Source organism: Pezoporus wallicus, unplaced genomic scaffold, assembly GCF_028554395.1.
Source record: "Pezoporus wallicus isolate ANWC-B61680 ecotype Strahan unplaced genomic scaffold, APGP_CSIRO_Pwel_v1 contig_7339, whole genome shotgun sequence".
Taxonomy (NCBI): domain Eukaryota; kingdom Metazoa; phylum Chordata; class Aves; order Psittaciformes; family Psittacidae; genus Pezoporus; species Pezoporus wallicus.
Genome location: NW_026636333.1, coordinates 771,263 through 799,145, shown reverse-complemented (window position 1 = coordinate 799,145; position 27,883 = coordinate 771,263). Strand labels below are relative to the sequence as shown.

The following is a 27,883-nucleotide window of genomic DNA, read 5'->3' as shown; positions in this document are numbered from 1 at the left end:
ATACACTCTCAAAGGACATTTATGAGATTAAGCACCTTAAAAGTCACAAAAGGCCAGAGGGAAAGCTGCCTATGCAAGCTTAATGTAACTCCTTCCTACAAAGGCATTAGAGTATGGTCTTTCATTATATGCTCATTTCCAGTGGAGCTCTGTTTCATTCAGCGCCCAGACTAAGCTGTGCTCTGGAAAAGAGCCACAATAGTGCTGTCTGCAGGAACAAAGGGAAAAAAAGCCTGTAATAGGCACTCAGTGTGGAAATTTCCAGCAAAGATAAATAAATGGTAAGAAAGTGAAAAAGGATCCCCCAGACAGATGCATCAGGCGACTCCAGCATGGAGTTTGATGTGAATAGTCCTACTTACATGTTCTCTAACGCTGTTCACAGCTACACAGCCGGTTTCCACTATTTAATTAGCTATAACCTACATGTGGCTGCATCACTTAAAAGTACACATACATGCACGCGCGCACACACACTATCTCTCTCATTCTGCTTTATAAGAAGTAACTGACAAATATCCAAATGTTTTACCAGACTGCTCCTGCATCATGCTACAGAGAACATCTACTCCCTGCCAATCCCTGGTGACTTAAAGACAATATGGGATCAGTTGACTTCTCACGATCCTGTACTTTTCAATCTGCACAGAGAACCCACTGCCTTTCTGAGATAAATATACAAACATCACAGCCTCCATCTACAACAAAGAGCTGGAGGCCTGGCTCATCGCTTGGTCAAATCAACTTAGTTTCACTTTAATAGAACTATGTTGACTTCTAAAGGCAAAAGAGATGGTTTGAATGCTTGCAAACCCCTTTTCCAAGTCATGGTTAGGGAAGAGCATTCATTCAAAGAGTTCCCACCCCTTCTTCCTCACAAGCACACAGACTCCTGCCCTCCGCCATGGATTTAGCAGCTGCAGAACTGGGATTTCCTCTGTTAGGCGACAAGCCACTCGTGGCAGGAGCTGTTTCTCTCCCAGGTACAAGAACCCCAGCACCAAGCACAGCAACTCAGCCACTATACTCCATATTGTCACACTGTGCACTCACAGTGGTTGGCATCCAGCAGCCTGTTCCCAGATGGGTTGTCTGAAGTGAAATAGGACTCAAAATAAATACATTAACTAGCAAAACTCCAGTTCACCAAGTCCGTGGTTATTGAGCCAAGTCTGCTTGAGGGGAAGACTCTTCATAAATGGTAAATTGCAGGGCTGAGCCAGAGTGTACAGGAAGTTGATACAAAGCAGCTTTCCTCATCCTGGTACAGGCTTAGTCGTCCCCTCATCTACAGCATTGCTTCAAGAATACAGTGTCATCATCATCCACTGTAAAATAATGGGAAAAGTGGGTTGAACTCATTGATCTCTATGAGAGCTCTGCAATATTCACAAGTGAACTGGACTATGGGGCATTAGAGAACTGTCTCCAGAAGGAGCAGAAGCCAGAATAAGGCAGAAGAGTTGGAAGCCTGAACCTCCTTCTTTGTTACCTAATCTCTTACAGAGAAGGTTAAGATACCTTTTGTTAATGCTACAACATAAAACATGCACTGCACCACTTGCCATGAAGAAGTCTGCATTTGACAGTCTGGGAACAGGCTTTACCTCGGATTCCTGGAGATAAATCCCTTTGCCATCTTGTGTTAAGTTACGAAAGGCTTCTGCAAAAGAAATAAATGAGGAGCATTAACTTGATATCCAAGAGATCAACACCAGCCAAGACTCTGTCTCAGGAAAAGCCTCAAAGGCATAGTTCAGAAGCTATTTGGGAGTGTATGTGAGCTTCTCTGGTCTGTCACTTGAACAACCCTGAAGGCTGGGACACAGAGAGCAGCTGGACAAAGTCAGCCATGTTACTGTCTGTCCATTCAACTGTTAGATCTTGAAAAGCATGTGGCCCAAACCTCATCCTCTACAGCACTGAGACATGTACAAAGTGTCTACAACATGAGCTCACAGACTGAATAACAGCTGTCTCATCATAACTGCAGTCCTACCACAGGTATATTCTAAGGTTCTGTTCTTCCTGGAGAATGAGGAGTCTCCATCTGTAATTCACCTACCTCCTCCTACAAAAGGCTGGTGCAAACCTGCAGGGAACTATACCACTTTGATATGTACAGCCTGACTGTCTGTAGAAAGTGACTGGTGGAAAGATAAAAAAGAGTGCTTGATTTTCTCTGTATCTGTCCCTTGCTTTTAATTGCTTGCTCTTGGTCTATTCAGAAACCCAGTCCTTATTTTGAACTTGCCACTGCCAGATGGAGCAGTGCCAGAACAGCCAGGGCTTAGCTGGGCAGCCTGGCTTGGCTGGCCAACCACATAGCTCCAACCTCACCTCCCACGATCTCCACTCGAAGCATGAAGCACACAAAGCTCTCAAAGCGGATCTTTAAGTCAGGGTCACCATATCTGATTGCCATCAAATTACAGACTTCATTGCTGAGAGAAATACCTTCATAAAAGGGAGAAAAAAAAAAGGGGGAGTTGGGGGTGAGAACAGAATGAGATAGCAAGTCTCAGCTGTACACAGCTGAATGACGATCATTCCAGCCCAAAGCAACCTATGATTCTACAAATGTGCACAGCTATGGGTATGCACAGAGCTGTGAGGGTGCACAACTGAGAGGTCTTCAGCCCTTCTCCAACAGTTTGTTTTTGCAGACCTCCCCTACGATAGTCAAATATCAACAGCCCAAACGGGCCATTACGCAGAGATTACATCTCCTTCAAATCTGAAAGGGTTCAGATTTGATGCTCTCACAGAGGAAGTTGGCCAGAGTTGAAATAAAATACACATGGGCACCCTTTGCTCAAGAGGTATGAGGGAGTAACAGCAGCTGTGTTTAAGAGCAATACTCCACAAAAGGATAAAAAAGAAGATGAAAAATAAAATACAGAGGAAGCTCATAAGAAAGTATCAGTCCCAATGTCAAGCAGCATTTGCAAGGAATAGAAGTATTTTCTATTCATGGCCTGGGATTTTAGTTTGCTTTACCAGAGGTCTCCCTGGGTTTCTCACTGTGTTTGCACTGACTCAGAAGTACTGGGTGAACCACTCACCAAAAAGAACAGTGATATTTAAGCTGTACACATTCAATGAAGCTACAAGACTGAGCATCAGCCCCCACTCAAAGCCCAGTGAGAGCAACAGAGCTTAGTCCAGTATTTGGATCCATATGTACTGTACTCCATTTCTAGATTAAGCTTCAGACATTATATTAGTGAAGTCAGGCACCAGTATTGCCTCTGTGCAAGTCCCACACTTACAGGTTCAATCCCTGAGCTGTCAGCTTCAGCAGAGGTAGCAATTTAATATGAGCTAGATCTGGCCTCCTGTATCCACACAACCCCACACAGTCCTTTACAATTAAATTAGCAATGAACAGGAAGGGATATAAAAACTGGGTCTAAAATAGACACTTCTGTTTCAGAGAACTATCTATATGAGACCACACTGGGGCAAAAATTAAGTCACCCATCCCACAGCAAAGTAAGTTTCAGATGAGTTTACACAGCTAAAGAGGGAAGCAGAGATGGCTAAAACCATGCAGCCTATGGTGTTTTCCCCTCCTCCCGAGCTCTACCTACAATTCTTAAGATGTTTCCTAGCCCTAGGCTTTTTCTAGCCTTCCTGAGGAAGAGGACTTGCCAAGGTGTGCTGTGGGCTCACCTGTCTCCTGTACAGCTGCATGCAGTTCCGCAAGGTCAAGCTTTCCTGATCTGCTAGTATCTCTTTTCTGGAACACTTCCTGGTGAGAGGAGTATTTTTAAACAAAACAAACTCCCCCAAAATGACAAATGACACCAAAGGGACTGTGAGCAAGGAGATACAGAAAGGGGCCACAGAAATTATTGTTATACCAAATAGAAAAGCAGCCTTTTCCACAGGACTCTGAATTCCTGGATACTCAGCGTGCCAGAGGTGTTCAGCTTTGGGGGAGAATTAAGGTCAGAACATCCCAACTAAATATCAGAGAACATCCATTACATAAAAACCCCAAACAAACCAAACCCTCATGGACACTCTAACAGTCACACAATTATACTATGAGGATAATGATTTCTTAACCCATAAGGCCTATCTATAGGCTTGATCCTCCCCCCACTAAATTCATAGAATCATAGAAAGGTTTGGGTTGGAAAGGACCTTTAGATCATCAAGTTCCAACCCCCCTGCCATGGGCAGTGACACCACACACCAAACCATGTCATCCAAGACTACATCCAGCCTGGCCTTGAACACTGCCAGGGATGGAGCATTCACAACTCTTGGGCAATCTGTTCCAGGGCCTCACCATCCTCACAGTAAAGAGCTGCCTCCTTACATTTAACCTAAACTTCCCCTGTTTAATTTTGAACCATTATCCCTTGTCCTATCACTACAGTCCCTGATGAACAGTCCCTTTCCAGCACCCTTTGTAGGCCCCCTTCAGATACTGGCTGCTAATGTCAGAGGCAGCAGGAATCAACCATTTCCCAAAACAATTCCATTCTGTTACAGCTGAACTGTTAATATGGAGGGTGAGAAGTGCATAGGGCTGTGTCCTGGTGGTAAAGAAATTACAGTAACACCCAGTCTGCCCTAATAAATAATGCTCCAGAAAAACATCACTCATACGAAGGATACATCCAGGAGCGCCAAGATACCCTGGCAGGCATCCAGACTGAAACTCAGGTGAAAACCCTGGAAATCTGGAGAGAAAGAAGAAAGAAAAATTGTTTTGAAGAGTCATTGAACATCTCTCAGAAAAATGGACTCTGACAAAATCCACCCTCACTTGAGAGGGCTCAGGCCCCAAAGCCTTTGTGAAACTTTACACCCACTTGAGAAGATGTATCATTTATGATGATAAAAATATGAGGCTACAGGATGGATTCTACTAGTCGCAGAAAATCCAATATGAGCTCCCTGCAGGCATGTAATACAGAATGAAATATGGTCCACTATCTCCAGCTATTAGAGAAAATGGAAGGAAAGGGACATCCGAAGCTGTAATCCCAAACAGAATTTACTGCATGACCTTGAGCAAAGTCGCTTGACCTGAAGAGCGGTGGGGAGCAGCACTGCAGATTGAAACCCTTGTGCTAATCACCTCCATCTCTCTCTTTCACAGACACACTGCCAGCTTTATTAATATAATTAAAAGTACAGGCATCACTGAAAACATGATGCTGCACCAAAGCTTAGCATTCCCAGTTCATACATAAGTTACACAAAGAGTAACAGAAATAGACTTTAATCCCACTGCAAATCATGATTATAGATTGTCTGTGGACTTCCACTGAGCAAGGGACAGAACCATAACTCACCAACCCCTTCGCTGCAGAAAGTGAAGATGTTTTAATCTTGTAATCGCCCTGTTTAGTAAGTATGAATCAAGTACTGTAAGGTTTTTAAATTAATGTCTTCATATTGATCACTTATGAAAAATGAAGACAGTTTAACATAGTCTTCTCACAGATAAGACAGTGCCTGGCGGGTCACTTTGCAAAGACAGAAGAGCTATCTTTGTCCACCTTCTTGGAAAAGGGAGCAGTGTCAAATTCAGCTTAAGTGGAAAAGGCATCACATAAGTCTTTTGTTTTTCTTTTTTGTTGCCTATAACGGCTGGATGGTGTATTTTCTGATGCACATTGGTTGTTATCAGTGAAGAAACTGGGAAGGAAAATTGGATTCATCATTATATCTGTAGCTTTGTTATCACTTTTCAGAGAAAACAGCCCCTGCAATACCTTGCTGCTGCCAGGTAGCTTTATTTATAACCAGGGACCAAATTATGAGTTTATGGAATACTCTAGGCTGCCACTGGCATACTGGATGTTGGAGGCCTTGCAAGAGAGACAACCTCAGGGCTCACCTGGTTCTCGAAAGTGCAAGTTACACAGGCTACCTGTACCTCCATCCTGTTTCCCAAATACAAACAGAGCAAGAAAACAGCCCTATGCATGCACAGTAGGGAAGAGTAAGTAAGAATAGCAGGCATGAACCAGGCACATCAAGGTACAGGCAAGTCCCCCTTCCACTGCATAACTGCCTACAGAGCAGGCTGACTTTCTACACCCTGTAGCAGTGGTGCTGCCAAGACTGGCAAGTGGCATGGGGTGAAATATGGTAGTTCAGAATCAAGGCCGAGATTAAGCTGGGCTTGGAGGTCCAATTCAGACTTGAAATTCACACACAATATCTACGCTTGCTCTTCCCCCTCATTCTTTCAGTTGTTGAAATTCAAACCAGATTAGCTTCACCTAGAAAACTTCTACCACATCAATTCATACCCCAGCAAATCCTTTCTGGAAATCAAACATGGTGTCAGAAGAGTCAGTTCAGTCAGACTGAAGCCAATTTCTCTTCCCAGAATTCAAGAAACAGATACAGAAGCTGAGGCTTTTCTCTAAGAGGGTTTATTTCACAGAAACATTCTTTTTCAGTACTTACTTCTCCAAGATATATTATTCAGGATCCTCTGGAGCTGAACAGCATTTATTTCAGGATTCTGTGATACAGAAAATAATTTTAATTTTTTTTTTTTTTATAAAGTATTAAATCACCTTTCTCCCTCTTCTGTTTTCCCAGCATGTCCCATCTTCATTCTCTGCTTTTTTGGCCCCACTCCAGCCACTGTGAAAATCAATAGAAAAGACTCCCTTTGAATATGACAAGATTCTCAGCCTGCAAGGGCTGCAGTCTGCTCTGGGCTAAGTTCTCAGGGCTCTGCACAGATCAATACAGTAGTGTAGATTTATGCTGAGTGAGGATTCAGGCTGTTAACCTTTCAGCCCTGGTGCCATCTGTCCCATCAAGCACACTGTCAAGAGACCTGCGTCAAGTATTTGCCTTTTATCATTTACAAACAAACAAAAAAAAAGATGGAAAGTTTGGAATACTTTCTTCCCAAACTTTTTCAAAGCAGAAACTTCCTCTCCTCCTTGTTATACTAAAATTTACAGTTTTTTTAGGAGCTGTGACATTTGTTTCTTTGGAGGATGCTTTTTTAAATGTCACTCTTCCAAATAAAAGCCCATTTTCAGATCACGGAGCCATGCCAAGGTAATGCATTAAGAAATGGCAGAACTTGCCTCTGTGTGTACTCGGACCTCCTGAAGCAAAGGACCAGCACTTCACAATACATGGCAATTTCTAGCATGTCTGGAAGCCATGCTGTTATCAAAATCAAAATCTTACACAAGTGGCCAAAAGTAAAAGCATTGCTTGTTTTTAGTAACAGCTAAATATTGCTCAACATTTACATAGTCAAAATATTGCTATCCAAAGAGCCAATGTGTTTTTATGAAATTGTGTTTGCCAAATACAGGGTACGTTGCTAAATAAACCCCTTTCGAAAGGTGAAACCCTTGCATCCTTTGTCAGCTAGTGAGATTCCTGAAGATCAACTCCATCCCAAATCAGGACAGAGAGATCATTCAAAAGAATCTTTCACAATAAGAATCATATTCACTAGGAAAGTTAGTGAAAAAGGGAGGGGATGGGATACCTACTTCACCTCTCCAAGCAAGTTAGCTACCATCAAACTGTGTTGAAGCATGTGTGAGACGAGTGCCAATATTTCTCTAACAGGATACTTTCCCCAGTGAGTCTAAGAATACCCTAAAGGATAGGATGGAACCCTGCATCCCACCATTTTATTATCCCCAGTACAGGCAATAGGGATTAATGTTGAGGAAGAGCACGTGAGCCTGGCCAGCTTCTGCAGTTCATTCTCCTGTTTCCCAGGCACCCACACCTGTTGGAAAAGGGATCTTAGAGGGTACATCCCTGCCTAGTCCTTTAGTATCTGTTTATGCAACCGATGCCCATCATTTTGCTAATACCTTTTCAGCCTGTTGATACTGTCATTGCATCCACAATGTCCTGTGGTGTTAAGTTCCAAGCATTTGCACTCAGTTGTGGAGAGAAGGATACCTGTTTCAATGCTAACACTGCTAAGCTTCACAGTCACTGGACACACAGCCCAACCTCATGTGGCCCCTCTGCTTTACACACTTCCACATCCAGACCTCCTGTGAACATCCATGTCCTTTTACTTTCACAGAGCTATATAATAGCTCTGGAGGAGTTTACTCTGGGAGCTCAAGCACACACTTACCTGTTCAAAATATTTTGTGAAGAAATCCTCCCAGATCTTGCCCTCATACCTATCTACAATTTCCTTTAAGATATTTAAAAAAAATAAATTAAAAATATCATTAAGTCAAGGAAGAAGAACATTGCCAAAGACCATTGCTAAAGATGCTTTCCCAGAACTGCACTCTTGTCCTCTACCTTTCCAACTTCTCCCCACTACTGCAAGCAATGCTACATCACTGCTAAGATAGCTCCCACCTCCTAGAAATGTTATTTTTGGAAAGAAACACTCAGGTAACACTAGGGTGAGGAAAAATATTTCCTTCCCCCCAAGCTGTTCAACAACAAAGGATGGGGCTCATTCCATACCAAGAAAGGGAATGGTCTCTGTCCTTTATACAGGAAGATAGAGGAGCAAATAAGAAGAATAATGGTGTCACAAAAAGAAGTTTGCAAAAAGACAACTAAGGTGTTGAAAAATTTGCCCATCCCATTTGACTGCATCTGTGCACAGGGTCCAGGGGACTCTGCCTGTAAACCCAAGCTGTGCTAGAAGAAGTGCTACAACACAAGAACACCCATTCTCACTCAGCGTCTCCATAGGGCAAAGCAACACGAAAAACCCAACATTCGGAACTGAAGACCAAAGCACAGACCTCCCACACCTCTCATACTCACCTTAGATAGGGTGAAACTGCTGTTGCCACCCATTTCCCTGGAGATGCAAAAAAGCAGACACATTAAGGAGACATCCCAGAGCTGTGTGTTTGTCCCATCGCAGGTGGCATCCCCCATTCCCAGATGAGACCACAACCTCCTGCTGCAGCATGTATTTTTTCTTAGTGTTACAGCTGCAGCAAGGGAAGCCCACATGTCCATATGGCTCTCAAAGGCCTGATGGCATTTGAAGTCTCCAAAGCACCATTTCTGCAAAAGCAACCATCATAGCATTGCCAGCAGGGTCTCCTGGTAAATTGATGGTGCATTAAAAGCCTCTTGTCCTTCTACACATTCTCAAACATAAGCATGCTGCAAGAATCCTTTCTGTGGGTCTAGCCCAATACTACTTGAAAGGATGAAGCCAAAAGCAGTGCTTCAGCCATTGAGAATCCTAAAGTAGAGGAAACCCACAACCATTCTCTCCAAAAGAGATTGTGCTGCTTTTTTGCAGAGTAAAATCTTTATGTTGCATCCATGAGACTAGAAAGACCAGACCATCCCACCATCCCAGAGAAACAGGTACTAGCGGAGGAGCAGCAGCATCTCACCGAAGAATGTGCTTCCTGGAGAAGACCCGCAGGATGAATTCAGCCTCCTGCTGAGGCTCCAGGGTGGATGGGACAATCACATAGACACAAGGCTCCAGGTGGAAGTCATGAGTCACCTCTCGCTCATCAAGGAAGACCTGGTGCTTGTTCACAGGCTGATGTTGGGTGAAGAATGCTGGGGGCAGCTTTCTGTTGCTTTCTTGGTACTGTTAAGGGAAGATACAGAAATGTGTTCTACCCCAGCCAAACAAATGGACAAAACGCAGGTGGGGAGCTCACAGGCATGGCATAGACAGCCTGCCTTCACACCTTGGATATTTTTACAGCACAAGCAGGTAACAGGGCCCAAAGGACTTAGTCTCCTGCCAGGACATGGTGATTCTCACTATACACCACCCCTGCCCAATGCTAATATGACAAAGAATGGGCTTCCTGCAACCTTATCAACTTAGTAGTACTTGAAAGGAACAGCAGCAAGGACTGGGGAGGAGAAGTGGCTCCTGTCAAAGTGGCTACTGCAAAAGTAATTTCCATACTTGCAGAAATGACTGCAGGCAGGAGCTGCTCTAGAGATTGCTCTTCACTAACCAGGACATCTCTCCTACCCAATAGGTACCATGCACTTTTTCCCCAGCTTGCCCTTTATACTAGGGATGTGGTAGTAGAGGATTTTTCAGAGCACCTGTGATCTGAACGTAATGCAGGGCCATCCTAATTCCTACCTCTGACTCCATGCACGTGTTCTTGATCTGCCTGGCACTCTTAGCATTTACAGATATTTTGCTCTGCAGGCACTTTGCTACAGTAGGAGGATGGATAAAATGTTAATCTAGACAACTCTGAACTCATTTTTAATGCTATGGAGTGCCCAGTACACAAGCCATATAATTAATCCTGCTACCTAAAACCACTGTCCCCTTCTGATCTTGGCTGCTCCTCAGAACATTTAGCCATTTTACTCCACAGCCTCATAGTGGAGATGCTGTTCCCCTTTCTTTTGCCAGTATTTTTCTTGCTAATAGAACAATCTTTCTTCTGAAGGGTTCAGGGTTACTCCTCCTCATGCCCCTTATGTTAAATTCAAAGTTGTTATATTCCAGTCAATGCTTTGTTGACTGTAGTTCCAATATCTTATATACTCTCAGCTTGTCATCTCTCTATATTGATCTTGGCAACTGCTACAAACGTGAAACTGAAGTCTTGGCTGACACCAAGGTGTGGCACAGCAGTGTGCTAGGGCTACACTCAGAACCCCTCTGCCAGGAAGTTTAACTCATTTGTAACCCCGATAGTGCCCAAAATATTTAAGTCAGGAAGGAGTGGCATCTTACCTCATGGTTACCATGCTGCAAATACAGTAAGTGGGAACACAATTGTGCTGCCCTGACCATACACCCAAAGTAGTTCTTTGCCACCTTGAATTCAAAGGGACTCTCATGTAAACAGTGTTCTGAGTGGTAACAGAGTGGAAGGTATGCCCTTTCCAGATAACAAGAGCTAAACCTTTCCTTGTTTTTAATAGCCCTCTGAAGTCAAGGCCAAAATTGGGACTTACATCAGGGTTTAAGTTCCAGAGCCCTTCTTCAGGTTCCAAAGGCTTCTGGCTAAAGAAAATTCTAGAAATACATCTGGCCAAAGGAAGCTGAAAACACTGGCAGCATCAGCTCCAGAGCATCCCCAACCAGGAATGAACTTGGGCTCCCCAAGAGATCCCTGACTTGCATGGGACACAGGTTCTGTTCACACTTCATCCCAAGACTGAGAGGCAGCAAAAAAGTAACTCTGGCTCCCCTGAGAGCTGCAGTGAGTCCAGTTTAGACATAGTCAAGAAATGGTCAAGAGACCATCCCACAAGTGCAGCATGGACAAAGTGCTGATCAGGTAAACACTGATGCTGCTTGTAATACCTTTGAAGGCCTAGTGCAGAAGCTGAACTATTAATGCCCCCTTTTAAGGCCACTGAGCCCTGCCGACACAGCTGCTTTTCAGAAGAGTCAGTGGATAGCTCTGCATTAATAGTGACTTACCGTGGTGCCTTACTGAATTCAAATACACTGTTACTAGCTGTCAGCCAAGGAACAAAGGCAAACACACCACCTTCAGTGTTGTCATAACAGCTGTACCAGCCCAGGTCCCCCTGCAAACAGCCAGCAGTGGTGACAAGGGACTCACCTGTAGGCCCACCTGCAGGAAGAAAAGAAATAGCATCTGTCAGGAATCTCTGGGTCTCACACAAGATAGCCATGTCATTGCTGGGAAGCAGTTATGTATGTCCAGCTGGGGTCTTTGCCTTCAGAAACATCAGCCCCTCAACCTGAAAAACCTTCCCCACAGCCATCTCTCTGTAACTGTGCAAACTCACTGCAGCAACAAGAGCTGTGGCTCTGTCCAAAGAAGAAGAGTGGCTCTGCAAGGCACTCAGATAAGCAGAGAGCTGAGGGAGGGGGAAAACTCTCACTCCTTCTAGTGATACCCACTTACCCTTACTAGCAGCATTCACACATGGGCAGCTGCCACCCCACGCTAGGAATACTTCCCAAACACAAGGCTGGATATAACCAGAGAGCAGCACTCTCCCTGCCCCAAAGTAAGGGGACTTCTGGCACCCTCTTCTAGGGTTTACACATGCTCTCAGAGAGGGCAAAATAAAGCCCAGTGTGCTCTGAAGCAACAAGCACTTCTCTCTGCTCTGCAGGCTGACACACAGCATGCCAGAGAGGCAGCAAGTAAGGCACAGAGCCTGCAGGAGCCTAGCCCTGCTGTGTGAGAAGACTGGGTACAGGCAAGAAGAACAGAGACCACCCTGCACACAACAGAACTCCTGGTTTGCAAAGCTGTACAATTTACAGGGACTGGAATTTTTCCTATGTGGTGAAAGCAAGAAAGGCAAAGCAATTCTTCACACCTTGTAGAGTGAAAACCCAATGAAGAGGTGGGGCGCTCGGTTCCTATGTTTGCTGCTGTGTTTCTGCATCAGGGATATAACCACACTGCAGGAACCCAGGCTTTTCTTACTGTCTTCAACTGGTAAAACATTCAGCCAATACTGAGGGTTCATCCAAAAGGTGCCTAAACAAAATGGGAAAAACATTTTTATGTCATTTTCCATCACAAAATTGATTGCCAGCTTCCCATTTGATGCCTGGCATCAGACTGAATAGATCACAGGTTGTCCAGACTCCAGAACTCACAAGGACTTGATCTTCAGGTGCAGTTTGCACATCCAGCAGTGCAATCACTATGCAGGACAGAAGGAAGGACAGGGAACTCCATCTCTGCTCACATGCAACTGAGAGTTCAATTTGTTTATAAATGTATCACTATTCCTCTATCACCTCCAGTGTATGGGCTAGCTGACTTCAGATCCCATCTGCTCCGCCTCCAGGAGGGCTGAGCCTCTGCATTTCCCATCCACTTTACTTCAAACACCATTCTCTGTAGGTGCCAAGGATGCAAATTTTAACAAACAAGTTTAATGCCACAAAGAAGTTCAGTGCTGGCCATAACAATTTCATGCCATAACAAGCCCACTACCCTATGCTAGCAAGTAATGACTAGCCTCTGCTATCACAGAAGCTGCAAAGTCCTTCAGCTGCTTATTTCTGATGTTTGTGTGGAGGGAGAGGCAGGAAGACCATGTTTCTGTTGTCAGTTTTGTGTTAACAGGTGTAAAGTGTTGGTAATTGTGTTAAGAAAGCAACATTACCGCAAAGTCATCCAAAAGCACAACCCTCACCATTACGGAATCCCAGACTTCCTCCTGCTGTACTTCCTTTAACCCATCTCCCTCTCTTCAGGGAGTACATCCACTTCTTCCCATATTCCTGGCTCATCAGGTCTGGAGTTAACTTACAAATCATCAGATCTACAAAATGAATCTTAAAATCTCGCAGAGACATCCTGGGAAAAGAGTGCCAAGAAACATTTTGTCAGCAGTTTAGTTTAGTCCATATGGCTTATAAAAAAGAAAAAGAAAAAGGAGCAGGGAACTTCGAAGCTGCACCATTTTGTGTTACATATGGTAATGCTCATATTTTATTAGGCAGTAAAGAAAAGAGCGTCTGCTCCAGCAGCAGCAGCTATGAGTAGCAAATGCACGACTGAAAATTCAGTAAAGGATAGCAGCGCAGAGATTAAAATAATACTGCCGCCGAAGGGAGAGCAGTGAAACGACACGGGTGACAATATTGCCACCTCGTGGCAGAAGCCATGGAGAAACCACGAACAAACAAGGCACGCAAGAGCTTCCCAAAGCTATCGTCAAAAAAACGCAGGACAAAAACTCCTGAAAGCTCCAACAACAGTGTCCTGCTTCTCCCTCCCTCCTGCCACTGAAGCACACTGAATGTCTTCGGTGTCAGCACAGCTACTGCTTCTCACGTTGTCATGTTGCAGAGGACAGAACAAAAAGCAAGCATGGGCTGTCATAAAGGAGATCCCATATACCTTGACCTAAATGGGCTGCTTCATCTCCAGATGCAGCCCCAGAGCTACTGGCAGAGAAGAGAAAAGCAAGCCTGTGCCATTACCAGAATTCTCCGTCATCCTTCTTTTTCCTCAGCAAAATCTTCTCCTTCGGGCTCAGCAGCTCCCATTTGTAAGAGCTGAGGGCAAAAACAAGGTGACTATTCAAACATTGCCTCAAATTCAAGGCAGAGTACAGAGCTTTTCTCTAAAAAAAGAAGCCAAATTCCTCTCCCCACATATCTCCACATTTATTCCCCACTAAACACAGGTCCCCTATGCCTTCAGCCACAGGAGATGCTCCACAAGCACTCTGGGTCCCATGAGATGTAGCTAAATGACTCCAGTTTTCTCCAGCAGTAGCCAGAAATACTCCATTTCCATAAGCCAGTCCATTCACTTGCACACACACAGCTTCCAAGTACTTAAACCATAAAAATCTAGACCTGTTTTGTTGGTTAATTTTCTGTCAAAGGAGACATAATAGGAAGAGTGTTTGGCATAATGAATGAATGACTAGGACAGCACAAGAGGCAGCTGGGAGTCATTTAAAAGGCAGGCCTACAGTATGTTGCTCATTATGCTCTTTAACAGGAACAGCTGGTATGTTGTCATTATGTGACAGACACACATCAGAGAAGTCACTGCTCTGCAGACAAGGTGAAAGTCACTCACAGTTCCCAACACCTCCCTGTGCTCTTCCCTCCTCCCTACCTCCAAGCCTCAGCAAACAGGGGATGAAGTGAAGCTTGGAAGAAAGGAATGTGCTCCCCTTCAAAGAGGAATAGGACACAAGTCTACAGTTGCCAGTGGTCTAGAATACAAACCATTATCTTGCATGGCTCTGAATCAAAAACTTCAGGCAGATGCAAATATAAGGGCCCATTTGCCCCACTAGTTGCTTCCTTTGATCTCATACTTGTGTTTCCCCATCCCCCAGCCAGGATGGAGGACTCCTTCACAGCCACTCAATTCCAACACTTTGCAGCCCATGGAGGACTTTGCATGGTCCCTCCCATGCCCTGAAACATGCTGTTTGTTTAAAGCTTCCTGCATAGCTGTCACTGTATGCCAGCCAGGTCACAGCAATGTGGTCCGTGTCTGATGTTCACATTATGTTTCCTCTGGTATTCAGTGAATGGAAAAGAACTGAGCTTGTTGAAGCTGCATGTGTGAAATGAGCCCAACTATGTGAGCACTATGTGCTGGACGAAATACAAATCTATCAAGTCATTGCTTTGACACCAGAGGGTCTGTGCAAGCAACTGTTACTTATCTTAAGGCTGCTCTCAGCACTAATTCATGCCTGAAGATGGCAGCATCTTTCCTCCAAGAAACTTTTCCTCCCACTGGGCATCAGACCCTCCCTTTTTTAAACTCACCTGTCACTCCAGTCTCCTTTCCATTCAATTTTTCCCCATGGATTTCTCAGTCTCACTAGGTTTTCCGGTCCATATTGACAGGTCACCTGCAGAAAACAGTAACACTGCATTGGCACTTATTATTTTACTGCCACTTACTGCTAGACAGATACCTTTAGGGGACTTCCAATGACACTTCTGCAGATCAGTGGGATCCACCTGCACTCTCTGCTCAGAAGCCTGGCTCAGTTCCCTTATTTTAGCCTTGACTCACGTTTCCATCTGCAGTTTTTCATGGTTTTGGCCCTTGTATTCCATTATCTCTACTTCTCTGTGGCCCCTCTTCTGATTTCAGAGGAAGACTTTTTATTGCAAGTAGCTTTCAGCACATCCTCCCAGCATCCCCAAAGGCCAGTTCATTCTCAACATCCAAGATGCATTTGTAGGTGATGCTTTCAGCAGAGCTCAAGGAATCATTCCCACACTTTTAGATATGCTGATCTATAACCACTGTCCTTTACATTAAGGTCACGACACTAAAATGGACACACTTGGAAGTGAACTCTTACACACAGTCTCTTTCAGCCTTAGAGTAAGACAAGAGCACTGGGGGAAGAAATACTATAGATTTCCTATGGCAACCTAAAGCTTGAACCTACGCAATAAAAATTGCTGACATCCAAACAAACCTGGACCCAGGACATTAGGGATAGTCTTACCTTCCTAATACCAGTTACTGTGTATGCATGGCCAGCAACAAGCCCATTCTTCAGGACCTTTGTTGCCTGTATACAAGGAAGAGAAACAGAAGGAAAATAAACCTTTTATTTTATCCCTGCTTACACATCAGACTCATACTAATACCAGAGACCTGTATCAGTGCAAGCAATGACTCTCAAAGCAAACAAAGATTGGTTTGAACTGGAAAAAAAAAAAAAAAAGATTAAGTCTAAGCTCCTAACAGCCATATTTTGCAGTATGTTTGGATTTGGAAAGTTGATAGGAAGATCTCTTCCTAAATTATGGATCTTTGGCTAGAGACCTCACTTTTTAAAAGTCCAGGAACAGCAGAATCATAGAACTGTTAGTTCTAACTGGGGTTAGAAGGGACCATAAAGACCATCCAGTTCCAACCCTCTGCTATGGGCAGGGACACCTTCCACTAGACCAAACCCTGCCCAACCTGGCCTTAAACACTGCCAGGGATGGGGCAGCCACAACTCCTCTGAGCAACCTGTGCCAGGGCCTCACCACCCTCATAGTGAATTTTTTTTCCCTAATATCCAGTCTAAATCTTGGAAGCCAAGATCTGAATTCATGTTCTGAACTACACACCTCTCTATCTTAGATACAAGATATTCCATGAGTCTCTCTGCCTCACTGCACCACCTGTAAAAATGGAAAATTTATTTAACAAAAATGGGAAGAAGAACAATACGTAATAGAGGTTCTTTGATAGATAAACCAGTCCCTAAGCATAACAACAGGGAGCTGAGAGCAGCAGAAAATCAATCCATGTGCAAAGTTTAACTTTAAGAATGTGGCTTCTATAGGAAGTCCCGTGCAGCAGCTTTGATACTTTTTGAGTCACAGTGACTAGCTGAGCAGAGCAAAACAGGTCTGGAAAGGCTTTCAGCTGTGAAGCCTTTTGGTGTCACTCCAAGTCTCACCCCTAAATGTGTCTGACAGCCCATAAGAGATCTGCTGTAGGTGGCTCTGGTCAGGATATCCCACAAATCAGGAGGAGCTGCTGCAAGCTTGATCCTTACATTAACACCACCTGTAAAATCCACCAGGGCTTCTGAAACTTGCCCAAATTGCAGATCTTCATAGGAGCCATAGAGTCTAGGAAAAAAGACATCAATATATTCTTGGGATTATAGTCCCACATGGTAAGAAGAGAACAGTGTACCAATGAAAACATACAATAAAGGTTTGCAAAAACAAAAGGAAGGTTGTAAGTCATGGTTAATTCAAGGAGAATCTTTGGAATTTAGAAAGAGGGGGATCTAGCAAATGGTCCTCAAGATCAGCCATAGCCTAAAAAATCTCTCACTGACACTCCTCACTGCACAATAATGAGAACATGTACCTCACTACTTCTTTGATAATTCTGCCTTAGCAAATGTTTCCTAAATTTATCACCATATATCTATATCTAAGGTACAGTGCCTTGAGAGGCATACTGTCTCCATTTAAGTTTCTTTACCACCGCAGTGCAACTTTCTCTGGTCATTTTGCTCTAACACCAAATGAAAATATCTCAGCTTTCTCACCTTTGCCGGGATCTTTCTCTCAATATTAACTAGGAGATTTCCCTGCTCTGAAGAAATTATTTCAGCCCAATATTAACAAATGCCATCAGTTCTGCCTTCTTAGTCCCAATAAACCACTCTAGACAAAACACCCTGGAGAGAAGCCAGTATTCTCACTGTGCCATGCAACTTGTTAGATGCCTCAGCTTTGGGGCATTTTTACCAAAACCAAAATACAACTTTCCAGCAGACACCCAAAGTGAAACTCCTTGGAGGTTTCTCGAACTCATAATACATCAAAGGAGGCATCAGAAATCATTCACCTTTCAAAATCCTGGTTCTTTAAAAAACTTGTGGCCTTCGCTCCTCTGCAGTATTACAAGGAAAGCTTGAGCCTAGCCAGTACACTCCAAACAGTGATAGCACGCACAGGACAATCCCCGCACAATAGGTCTGTTTCACACCTATTCCTAAACCTTTGGATTTTAATTCAAGGGCCTGGATTGATAATAGCTACTACAGCGGTAGCTTTTACTGCATAACAACAAAAAGATAAGAACCACTTACTATACTCCAAACACGGCAAGGCTTAGGAGATGCAGTTATAAACAAGAACAAACTGTGTAGGCACCAACCAACATATTTTAGAGACACTATTTGCATAAATTGGAATGAGTCACTTACTTAGCATATGCCTTCTCCAGAAGGGCTCCCCAGAACACGTTCTTATAGACTGAGGAAACAAAGATCAGCTCCCCTGCCTCATTCACAGGCAGGCGATCATCAACCACCACATCAACCCATTCACCAAAATGCCAGAACTGTCAGGAGAAAGGAATGGGAAAAGAATGAGCTGATGTTTCCCTTGGAAGGGACCTCCCCTTGAAACAACAGGAAAGGCAAAACAGCTTAGCTATGGGCACAGGACAAGCTGCTTTGGGTCAGCGAGACATACTGACTCACCCAAAGAACCAGCTCTTCAGCCCCACCCTGCCAGAGGAGAAAACATCAGGTGCAAAAGGATTAAGCGGGGAAATGAGGCACAGTTGGGTTTCTGGGGAAGAAATTCCTAACTGCAGGGTAGCAAAGTGGTATCAAAAGCTGGGTAAAGCGGTAGAAGGGTGGAAGAGATGTGCTCAAGTCCTGCCACTTGTTGCTACTATGTAAAAAGACTTTTATCTGGATTAAAATATGGGTAGGGCACAGCTGGAGAGAAAGGCCAAGCAGGGTTATATCCTCAGAGCAGCTTGTAGTTGATCCACTGCACTGCTCTGTGGGAGGGGTGATGGGCTACTCTCCAGGCTGGGATAGCCTCTGGCCACTTGCCCCCCTGGGCAAGGGAAACAGCATACAAATTATCTCAGAGTGTGACATAAAACATGACAGAGGATTTGTAAAGACCTCCTGTGCTCTGGGGGAGCAGACGTACCTGGAAGTGGAAAATACCAGCATATTTCCTCTCAAAGCTCTGGTTTTGTGGCACGACTGCAGCAAAGATGTCCTGGTGGAACGTCAGGGCTTGCAGGGCTGCCAGGAACCAGCAGTTCTCTGCGCCAAGACAAACGGACACATGCAGTTGGCTGAAAAGTGAGTGTTGTCAGCCAAGTTCAGGAACACCACCAAGATCCTGCCGAAGAGCTGTCGTGCTGATGTCTTTACAGTTATAACAACTGTCCATACAATCATAACACATCGTACCCAGAAAATGAGATGATCCAGATGTGTGCTTTACTTAACCAAACTATGGTTTGTAATTGTTCCCCCATGATCTTTTTATTTGGATACTCTTTGGTTAAATAAGAAATCTAACAAGAAATAGCTGTCAGTGGAAATATTATGGGGTTTTATGAACATTGTGCATTAGGGGCTGTTTCTCTGTTCTTTATAAAGGCACACTATTTAAAAAAAAAATCCATTTTTCTTAGAAAACATTAACTTTTCAGAAGTGAAAAATAATTTCCAATGGATCTCACACACAAGACTATATTTATCAGACTTCGTGCTTAAAGGCTTAAGCACTTCAACATGAATTTAGTCCTGCCCTACCTGTTTTGCAGATGACAATATACCCTTTCATTTCAGGTAACACGAGCATAGCATTTACTTTCCTAACTGCAAAACTGGGAAGAGAACACAATCATACTGACCCTTCAGTACAAAGATAGTGAAAGTTTCAGATTTGCCTGCTTCTGTGGTCTCTGTGCAGGTCAAGTAACAACATTCCAGATCAGTAAGAGCACAGGATCACCTCCTATTGCAGTATTAATATGCACAAAGAGTGGTGATTCCAGCTGGTGGAGACACCTTTCATGCCTCAAATCCTACCTTAAAATTTGACAGGTTTTTTACTGAGTCTATCCCAGCTTAATGATTGTTTCATCCACATCATGCCAAGTGAAGATAGAAGGATATGTACACCTTCTATTTCTACGCCAAGTTTTATGCAGTCAAATTTCCAGGGAAAATGTTATCTTGTATAAAAATTCTTAGATATTTATACAAAAGAGCTTCCTTACCCACCAGTCCTTGGCAGAGATCAAGTTGCTTTCTGTTTGCAGCATAAAATACTGGACTTCTATGCAAAGCCTGGAAAGCACATAACCAAAAAAATATGAGAGAGTCAAGTCAGTAACATAAGCTGGGTTAGCCTAAAGTTAAGGACTTTCTGTAGTCTCCTAAAATGAGAAATCCAATGAGTTCCTAGTCTAGGATGTAAAAACCTCATGGATATGTGACACAAAACATTCCCTCTGCCTATTCAAAGCTTTCGAAATGCTTGTGGTCCCTTTGTCCCAGCAGACATTCTTCTGGTTCAGGTATAACTCCAGTGTTATCAAGTGCTCTGGCTAACCTGACCCAAGCCTGGGCATACATTTGTGCTTGGTCTGCATTGAATTTGGTCTCAATGTAAGTCACTGATGTGCAGATGCATTGAGAAGAGAACCCTGCAGATCTGCCAGCCCTGCTCCTCCCTAATTGCTGACAAGTATGGCAGAGCATAACTGTTCAAACTTTCAGGTAGCCTGGCTCATGTCTCCGCAACTGGCAATTGAGCTACAGACTAACTGATGGCTATTACAGAAGTTCCTGTTGCTGTGACAAGAGTAGGTCCATGAATAATTGTTCAGAGAGAAATTATGTTGTTATTTTTTTCCTCTCTCACAAGTGCCTCTGGGGTTAAATAATAACCCAAGTGTCAAACTTATGTTTCACTTGAATGACCCACAAATTGCTCAATCTAATTTTCACACTGTTGGCTTCCCCTTCAGGCAGTAGCAGAGAAACAGAAAACCCTCAGAAGGCAGTTACAGTAATTAGACACCAACCCCCATCCTTGGTGAATTTGGGTGTTCAATTTGCAGGTCATCAGTCATAGAGGCAGCAAGCTACAAGCCTGCAGGCTGAATGGCAGAATCTCAGTATTTTCCTCTGCAGCACAGGGACTGAAGGATGCACAGCATTCATCCTCAAAAAGCCTTTGCTGGGCTATGTTTGGCATTTAGAGAAAATGGCAGCCTTCCTCACAAGGCAGTTTAGAGCAGCAGAATGGTGGACTGAGAGACAAGGGAGCTTTCAAGTCCATTCCATTATCTCTGGGTGGTATCTACACCTCAAGGGCTTTGTGGAGGCCAGGATTCATGTTGACCTCTCCTACCCAAATACCTCTATGCTGATTTAGCTGCCTCAGCCACAGGGCAGCACAATCCAGCTCAGGCCCCTGAGGACTGCACTCTTCCTCTGCATGCAGATTCTGACTTAACACAAACCATCTGTGAGATGAATAACATACAAAACTCTGAGAACCAGGGCTGCTATTTCCAAACTCTCCTGCTCACTTAGCAAAGGTGCCTCTACTTTCCTGGTGATTTTCATGACTTTTGCAGAAGCTCAGCCCTTCTAAGAAATTGATTAAATCTGATAAAATATCACAGCTAGAAAAAATCTTAGCTAGGAGATGCTATCTGCTATTACCTGGCTGAATTCTGTTACAGACATGGTAACATGAGAATTGAAACTCTCAGATAAATCTGTGTGTTGCTTTCAGGATGTTCTGATTGTCAGTATGTTGCTCAGTGGCTCAGTAAGAACAGAACTACCATTGCTAGTAACAGGCCTTATCTAACTGTGCCAGGCCCCTGCCATGGCCTCCTGCTCTTGGCATCTATCCGTCTGTTATGAGAATGTGCTCTGTTACCAGCCCATACAACAAGGTGTCTCTTATTCTGAGGTACAGTTTAAGCATAGGATATCAGCAAAGGCCTTGGAAATACGTGCACAGTAGAAAACAGGTCCCAGAACTAAAAACAACTTACTGACTAATGGTCAGTTACTGGTATCAGTACAAGCCAAACCTTGAAAGCTGGGAAAAGACTGTTCTAAGTAGAATACACTAAACAGTTAAGCACTGAAAAAACAGCCCAGCAAGATAAGGCACCTGCTGCTGCATGTGAAAAAAAGCAGACTACAGCATCACAAGGGTATGTGGTCCGTGGGAGAGGGTTCAAAGGCTAAGAACTGTCTCAAAACTCAGAAATTTTCTGAAAGGTCAAGATCCTGGATTTTGTGGAGAGGGATCATCACCATAAGAACTGCCATCATGCAACCATGGTGGGATCATCAGAGCTATGAGCTGTATGGACACCAGCTCCCCCTGCTCCCTTTGCCTGTTCTCCCTGCCTGCTCTGAGCATTACTGGGTATAAACTCAGTGCACCTGGTTATGATTTTGGGCAATAAATGCTTCAAAGGCAATTATGAAACTCTGCATAGCCCAGCTTCCAAAATGACAGCTGATACAACATATGTAATCTCTAGAAGCATTAAAGCACACCTAAATTAAAGTCTAAGAATAGTCCAATCAATGTTAAAACTATTTCCTGGCTATCAGCTGTGATCATCCTCTTACACTACAGTATTCACTGAAACTCACTTACATGTGGCCTCTTCCACTGTAAATTTTGAGGCAGTTTCTTCAGCAGTGCTCCGGTTCCAATAGAGCTGATGTGAGCAGGGAAGCTGTCATCTGTGAACAGCTGATTGTTCTTCAAGCAAGTTTCCAGCAAGGCCTGATAGTTCTGCTGGGTGAGAGGGGGGTGTTTCTGAAAGATACTCCTGCCTAAAGGCACAGGTGACTTCTTTCTTTTCAAGCACAGGAGAAAAGGCATGGTGATATCCACAGTAACGCCTCGATAATTCTTTTACACTGAGGATTCTGCAGGGATCTCACCCTGCACAGTCCTGCTGGAAGCTCCTGTTTTCTTGGGATGAGGTGTGACTTCTCCCAGAGAATTCCTGATAATTAAAATAAGGGTAAAGAGTCAATTTAAACATGGCTTTTATAGTTTTCTCTTTAGCCAGCAGGGAGAGGCAGGGGGGTGGCCCTCCCTGGAGGAGTGGGGACTCGATCCTAATCTAGCACCTATTACTCCATTTTCAGGGATTTACATTCACTGTAGATCTGAGTGAAATCAAAATGAGTGACCCCATTGACTTTTAATGAGGCTTTGAAGCCATACACATAGTTATTCTCAGTCTCCCTGGGCTATTTTAGGCTTTCCAGGATATTTTCATAACGCACTGCAACATGAATGACAGTTTTTATTCAATCACATTCTGGCATGTGGTTATTTCCCCTTCCCAAAAAGGAAGAAAAATAACACATATACCAAAGGCTAACAGAAAAATGGAATATATTAGGTGTTATAAAGCCATTACTCACACCCCTCCAAAGGTTATTTTGCCCTTTTTGCCTCATTTTGGAGAATGATACAATCTCTCCCAAGAGATCGCATTCCATCTTGCTGATTACCACAGATTCACATGCTGAGGTAATTTTTTTCTTGTAACATTTGAGATCGCTGTTTCTCATCCCCCCACTGAAAACAGCAGAGTGATTTCATTGCCCTTTTTTAATATTAGCAGCTATGCTAAACATTTAAGGAACTTTTCAACCCGAACCATTCTATGATTTTCAAGGCCTTTGAGCAACCTGGTGTAAGGGAAAAGGTGTCCCTGCACATGGCAGGGGGTTGGAATTAGATGGTCTTTAAGGTCCCTTCCAATCCAAACTATTCAGTGATCCTGTGATCACCTTCTGCTACAAGTGGTGGGCTCCTGAGAGAAATGATGATTAAACTCTCAGCAGACAAATCACACCCCTCAGTGGCAAGAAGGTGATCATAATCACAGCCTTCTCATTACAGTGTGGATTGAAAACTGAATTGGGCTACAAAGTTCAATAAACAGTTCACATGCCATAATGATACAGCATTTGGAAAGCTTTCCTGCAGAGGAATCACTGCCCCAGGCACCCTAGGAAACTAGTCTCAATTAGGAATCAGTTGATTGCTACTCCCATCCCATCAAAGTCGAAGGTCACTGGTGTTCCCTGTGAAAAACCAAACAACCACAGATTGTGACATCCTTCCCGCACAGAGCCTTCATTTGTTATAAAATCGCTCTACAACTTATCTACAAGGCATGATCCTCAAGGGCAATCAAGGAAAAATCTTCAAAATATAACCCTGGCAACAAAAATTCCATTTTCTATTGTACAGTAAACATTTCAGACTTGAAAAAGGATTTAAGTGCCTAACAACTTGCCTGCTTGGTTTTTTTGCAGATGAAAAATACTGTCCCTCCAAACTTTGCCTTTCATAGCCATTGACTTTCACGGCTACAACAACAGGAGCAACAGACAGAGAGATAGATTTAAGAGTAAAACAAGAGGAAGGAAACAGCCTCGTGACTGGCTGCACTTTATATAGACAGACAAAATACGTATGAAGAAGAATTTCTCATTTTGCTGCTCCCCAGGAAAAACACTGATGAGCAACTGATATACTTTGAGCTACACTGAAGAGGAAATACTTGAGACTTGCTTTTAGGGTGTGCAGAGTATTTATGCCTGACAAAATTATTGTAACCCTTCACCAGTTCTCACCTCATTCTGGCATTTATTTAAAAAGGACTAAACTTTATAGACAGGCCTTGAAATCCAGAGATAGTCTGAAAAAAAAAACCAACCCCAAACGATGCTTTCAAAAATGGAGATTTAAATCATTTGAATATGGAGCCTTTTTTTCAAGAAACTAAGCCACCAGACTCAACTGTATCATTCTGTGTTGAGTCAATAATGCAGCTACTTTACATGATTTGAAAACCTCCCAGCTGAACCTACCTGTATGTATGTTGTTTTAAACACTTTTCCAAACTACCTGGAAATCTCCAAACAAAAGATGCAGTGAAGCATTTTATGTGCCATGAACAGTCACTCATTAGACAGACTACAATGTGTTCCACCTCATGTTTCCACCTTCTTCTGCCTGCTGTCTGGCTGCAGTCATGTGTATGAGCAGGTGCCAGACACAGTTGCATACAGCTAGCCAAGGTATACCTGGAAATCACTTGTACTCCACCCAGCCCTGTCACCAAACCAGACTGAATGGGGATGTCCCACTGTGTCCTCCAGCACAGGTGGAGCACAGTAATTGCAGGTCTCTTCCTGCAATTAAAATTTCTAAGGGAAAGCAGTCAAGTGTAGCAGACAGAGGTTAAAAGCTTTAGATAGAAGCTGTGAACCAGTAGGTTGGATGGATTTGATTCTCTACTCACCGCACATTCCCCTTGTTAGTATGTTTGCAGCCTAAGTCCTTCCACTACATTAGCATCCTACGATTTCTTCTATATCTTTCTCACATCTTAAAGACCTGTCCCTAAATCTTAAAATGAGTATCTGAAGAATTCACAGAAAATCCTTCACTTTTAGTAAAAGTAATTGGACCATGAAAGAATTCTATGAGAGCCCCTTACTCTCATCTCCTCTGATTTAATGAATACAATCTATCTGCGCTGAGGAGCTGCTCCTGATTGTGTGGAACAGAACAAATGTCTGCATGCAAAATAAATTTTCGGGTGAGCAGAGCAAACAATGCAGGGCCATCTTTTACAACTGTTCTCGTAATACAGCAGAACATTAGCTACATAAATTAGTAGTCATTAGTCAAAATGGAAACATAACTGAATTAGGCTTTGTTAATCTTTATTAGTCTCTAAACACAGTATAAAAAGAGCACTTGCAGGTACAACGTGAAGTCTTTGATTAAATGGAGTGGTGTATTTCAGAAATAAAAACTCAAAGCTGACTCCCATTCTTCCTATGGGCTTTTTAGCAAATAAAAATATCCTGAAAAGAAGCACTGAACTGTGTTTTCTCACAAAATGAATGAACATACCATCAAGTGGAGGACCTTGCTCTGATTTCCCAGTGCTTAGATTATTGTCCCAAATGTTGATAAACACCTTCTGGTGCTGAGATTTTCAAGGCTGAGCAGTGAATCTGCCCCAGAGCCTCCCAATGATATTAACAAAAAGCCTGTAGCAAAAATGCCTGGATGGCTTTCAGAACTTCAAACAATGTCTCCCTGACATTCACTTTTAAAGACTCTGATTGAGAATTTAAAATATATATTCTTTGCTGCGTAAATTACCCAAGCCACATTGAAATCAGTGGAAATACGAGAATCCCATCAAGATCTATCCTTCAACACTTAAGGTTACACATCCTATTCATAATCATCATCATTAGAGATTCTGACTGCCCACAACTCCCATTTAATTCAGGTGAAGCTTTTGATCTCTGCAGAATATTTTCTGATCATGTATCAGCTAAGCCACCCCTGAACAGCAGAACTGAGGGAAAAAAGGTGCACAAAATGTGGCTTGACTCTGGAGCTGTGACGTGAGCAGCTGGTGCAGCTCGTCTAGTTGCTTTACATCCCACCCATTCTTCTCACGTTTGCTAATAGGAACTTTTTGCCGTTCTCTACAACTTCCAGAGAAAAGAACAGCAGCAGCTGTACACTAAGCACTGCCAGCAGCATTGTGTAACTAATACACCCATCTGATCCTAGAGGACAACTTCAACTCAGCATCCTGCTGGGACGACAAGAGTTATACTCCTTTCAACCCCCCGCAAAATCCTAAGTCTGTACTAGCCACAGGCAACTGCTGAATGCCAGCACCAAATCCCTCCTCATAGCACTTGGCATTTGAGGTCCTACCTTTTCCAGGTGTGTCTTCAAGTGAAGGATAATTGTCCCACTGGCAGTGATGCCTGCTGCTTTTAGATGGTGTATGTTATCTCTACCTATGTGTGAATTTATGTGCACATGTACATGCACATATATATATATATATGTCTTGCCTACGTAATCCCGAGAGCTAATGCTAACCTATCAAGCACTGGGGTAGAAGCAGGAGGTGGGTTAAAAAAGCATACTGAGTAATGCCAGAAAATTTCTGATGAGCCCAATGCAAAATATTCCAGAGAAGACATGAAAGAACAGGTCAGCCTATCATGCAGACTACCGTTTGACTCACCTATCGCTTCAATGGACAGCAGCTTCCTTGTTTAATTAGCCATTTGGTTAGTCAAAGTTCAAAACTCCACGTCTCTCCGAATACCACCAACAAGGAAGATGCATTCAGCTGTGTCTTAATATGTTCTAACAAGGTTTCTGCTTTCAGGTAAGACAAAACACAGAAAGGAAATACCCTCAAAACCCTCACATTTTCTCAGACCAGATGGGGCCTTGACAGTCTCTCAACTTTGTCAATAACTAAATCATAATGATTTCTAAAAGAAACATTTATGAGATTTTGAGGGAAGTATAAATCCTATGACAGAGACAGTCAAAACCATCTGAAAGTTATATGAGAAACCCCCAGGCTTCTGCATCACAAGGATGGTAAAAGGCTCAAGAGGATTTTTCTTTTCAGCACCATTAAAGACATTGCATGGGTCACGTACCTTATGTGCAATACAACATGTTTTATTTGCTGTACAAATTTAAGGAGAAAGCTCTCTGGAGGCAAGCATACTTCCCCCTCATTATACATACATTAGCCAATCCCACATTCTCTGTTTGTAGTGGCATTTCTGGGTCCCAGCACCTTGTTCCACCCCAGGCAATGAGGAGATAAAAGCAGCATGGAGAGGGTAGGGAAAAGGACAGCATGTGCATGCTAGGTCACATGAGAACAATGGTAGAAGAAACATAATGGGAAATATTTCAGAGGAATATGAAGGAGCAGTAAGGGCAGGAGAGCAAGGCAGCAGCTTTCTGGGTGGTAAATGCACAGCAATTAGTGAGGAAAAGCACAGACTACGCTGGAGACACTTGTTCCTAAGCCACGTGTCAACAGCAGGCAGTAAAGAAGTTTGATCTAGCTGAACCAGAAGAAACTGTCCTTCCCTTACTCATCAAATTAGTGTATTTGGTTAAATTATGGGGACCCACTGCACCTTCCTCTCCCCTCATCCCTTTTGCACAACCTGACTATTCCCTGTTGAATCCATTGTTACCTGAACTTCTGACACTGCTTAGGTTTCTTACTTGGTAATGAACAAACAGTGACAGTAACTGTACAGTCAGGAAGTTAATTTT

The 27,883-nt window shown here is 43.4% G+C and overlaps 1 protein-coding gene across 1 annotated transcript; it reads right to left on the bottom strand.

Annotated features, from left to right (window-relative positions):
• Window positions 1–983: 983 nt before the first annotated feature.
• CAPN14 (calpain 14) lies at window positions 984–26,572 on the bottom strand. Its single transcript, XM_057400050.1, is given in 21 exon segments — window positions 984–1,328; window positions 1,608–1,663; window positions 2,341–2,457; window positions 3,676–3,754; window positions 3,867–3,935; window positions 4,633–4,697; window positions 6,442–6,499; window positions 8,111–8,173; window positions 8,767–8,803; window positions 9,357–9,562; window positions 12,250–12,425; window positions 13,093–13,256; window positions 13,886–13,960; window positions 15,203–15,288; window positions 15,901–15,966; window positions 16,852–17,026; window positions 18,121–18,257; window positions 18,866–18,984; window positions 19,953–20,022; window positions 22,370–22,727; window positions 26,498–26,572. Coding segments are annotated over 20 exon segments (2,076 nt in total). The 5' UTR covers window positions 22,601–22,727; window positions 26,498–26,572; the 3' UTR covers window positions 984–1,301.
• Between the last annotated feature and the right edge of the window lie 1,311 nt (window positions 26,573–27,883).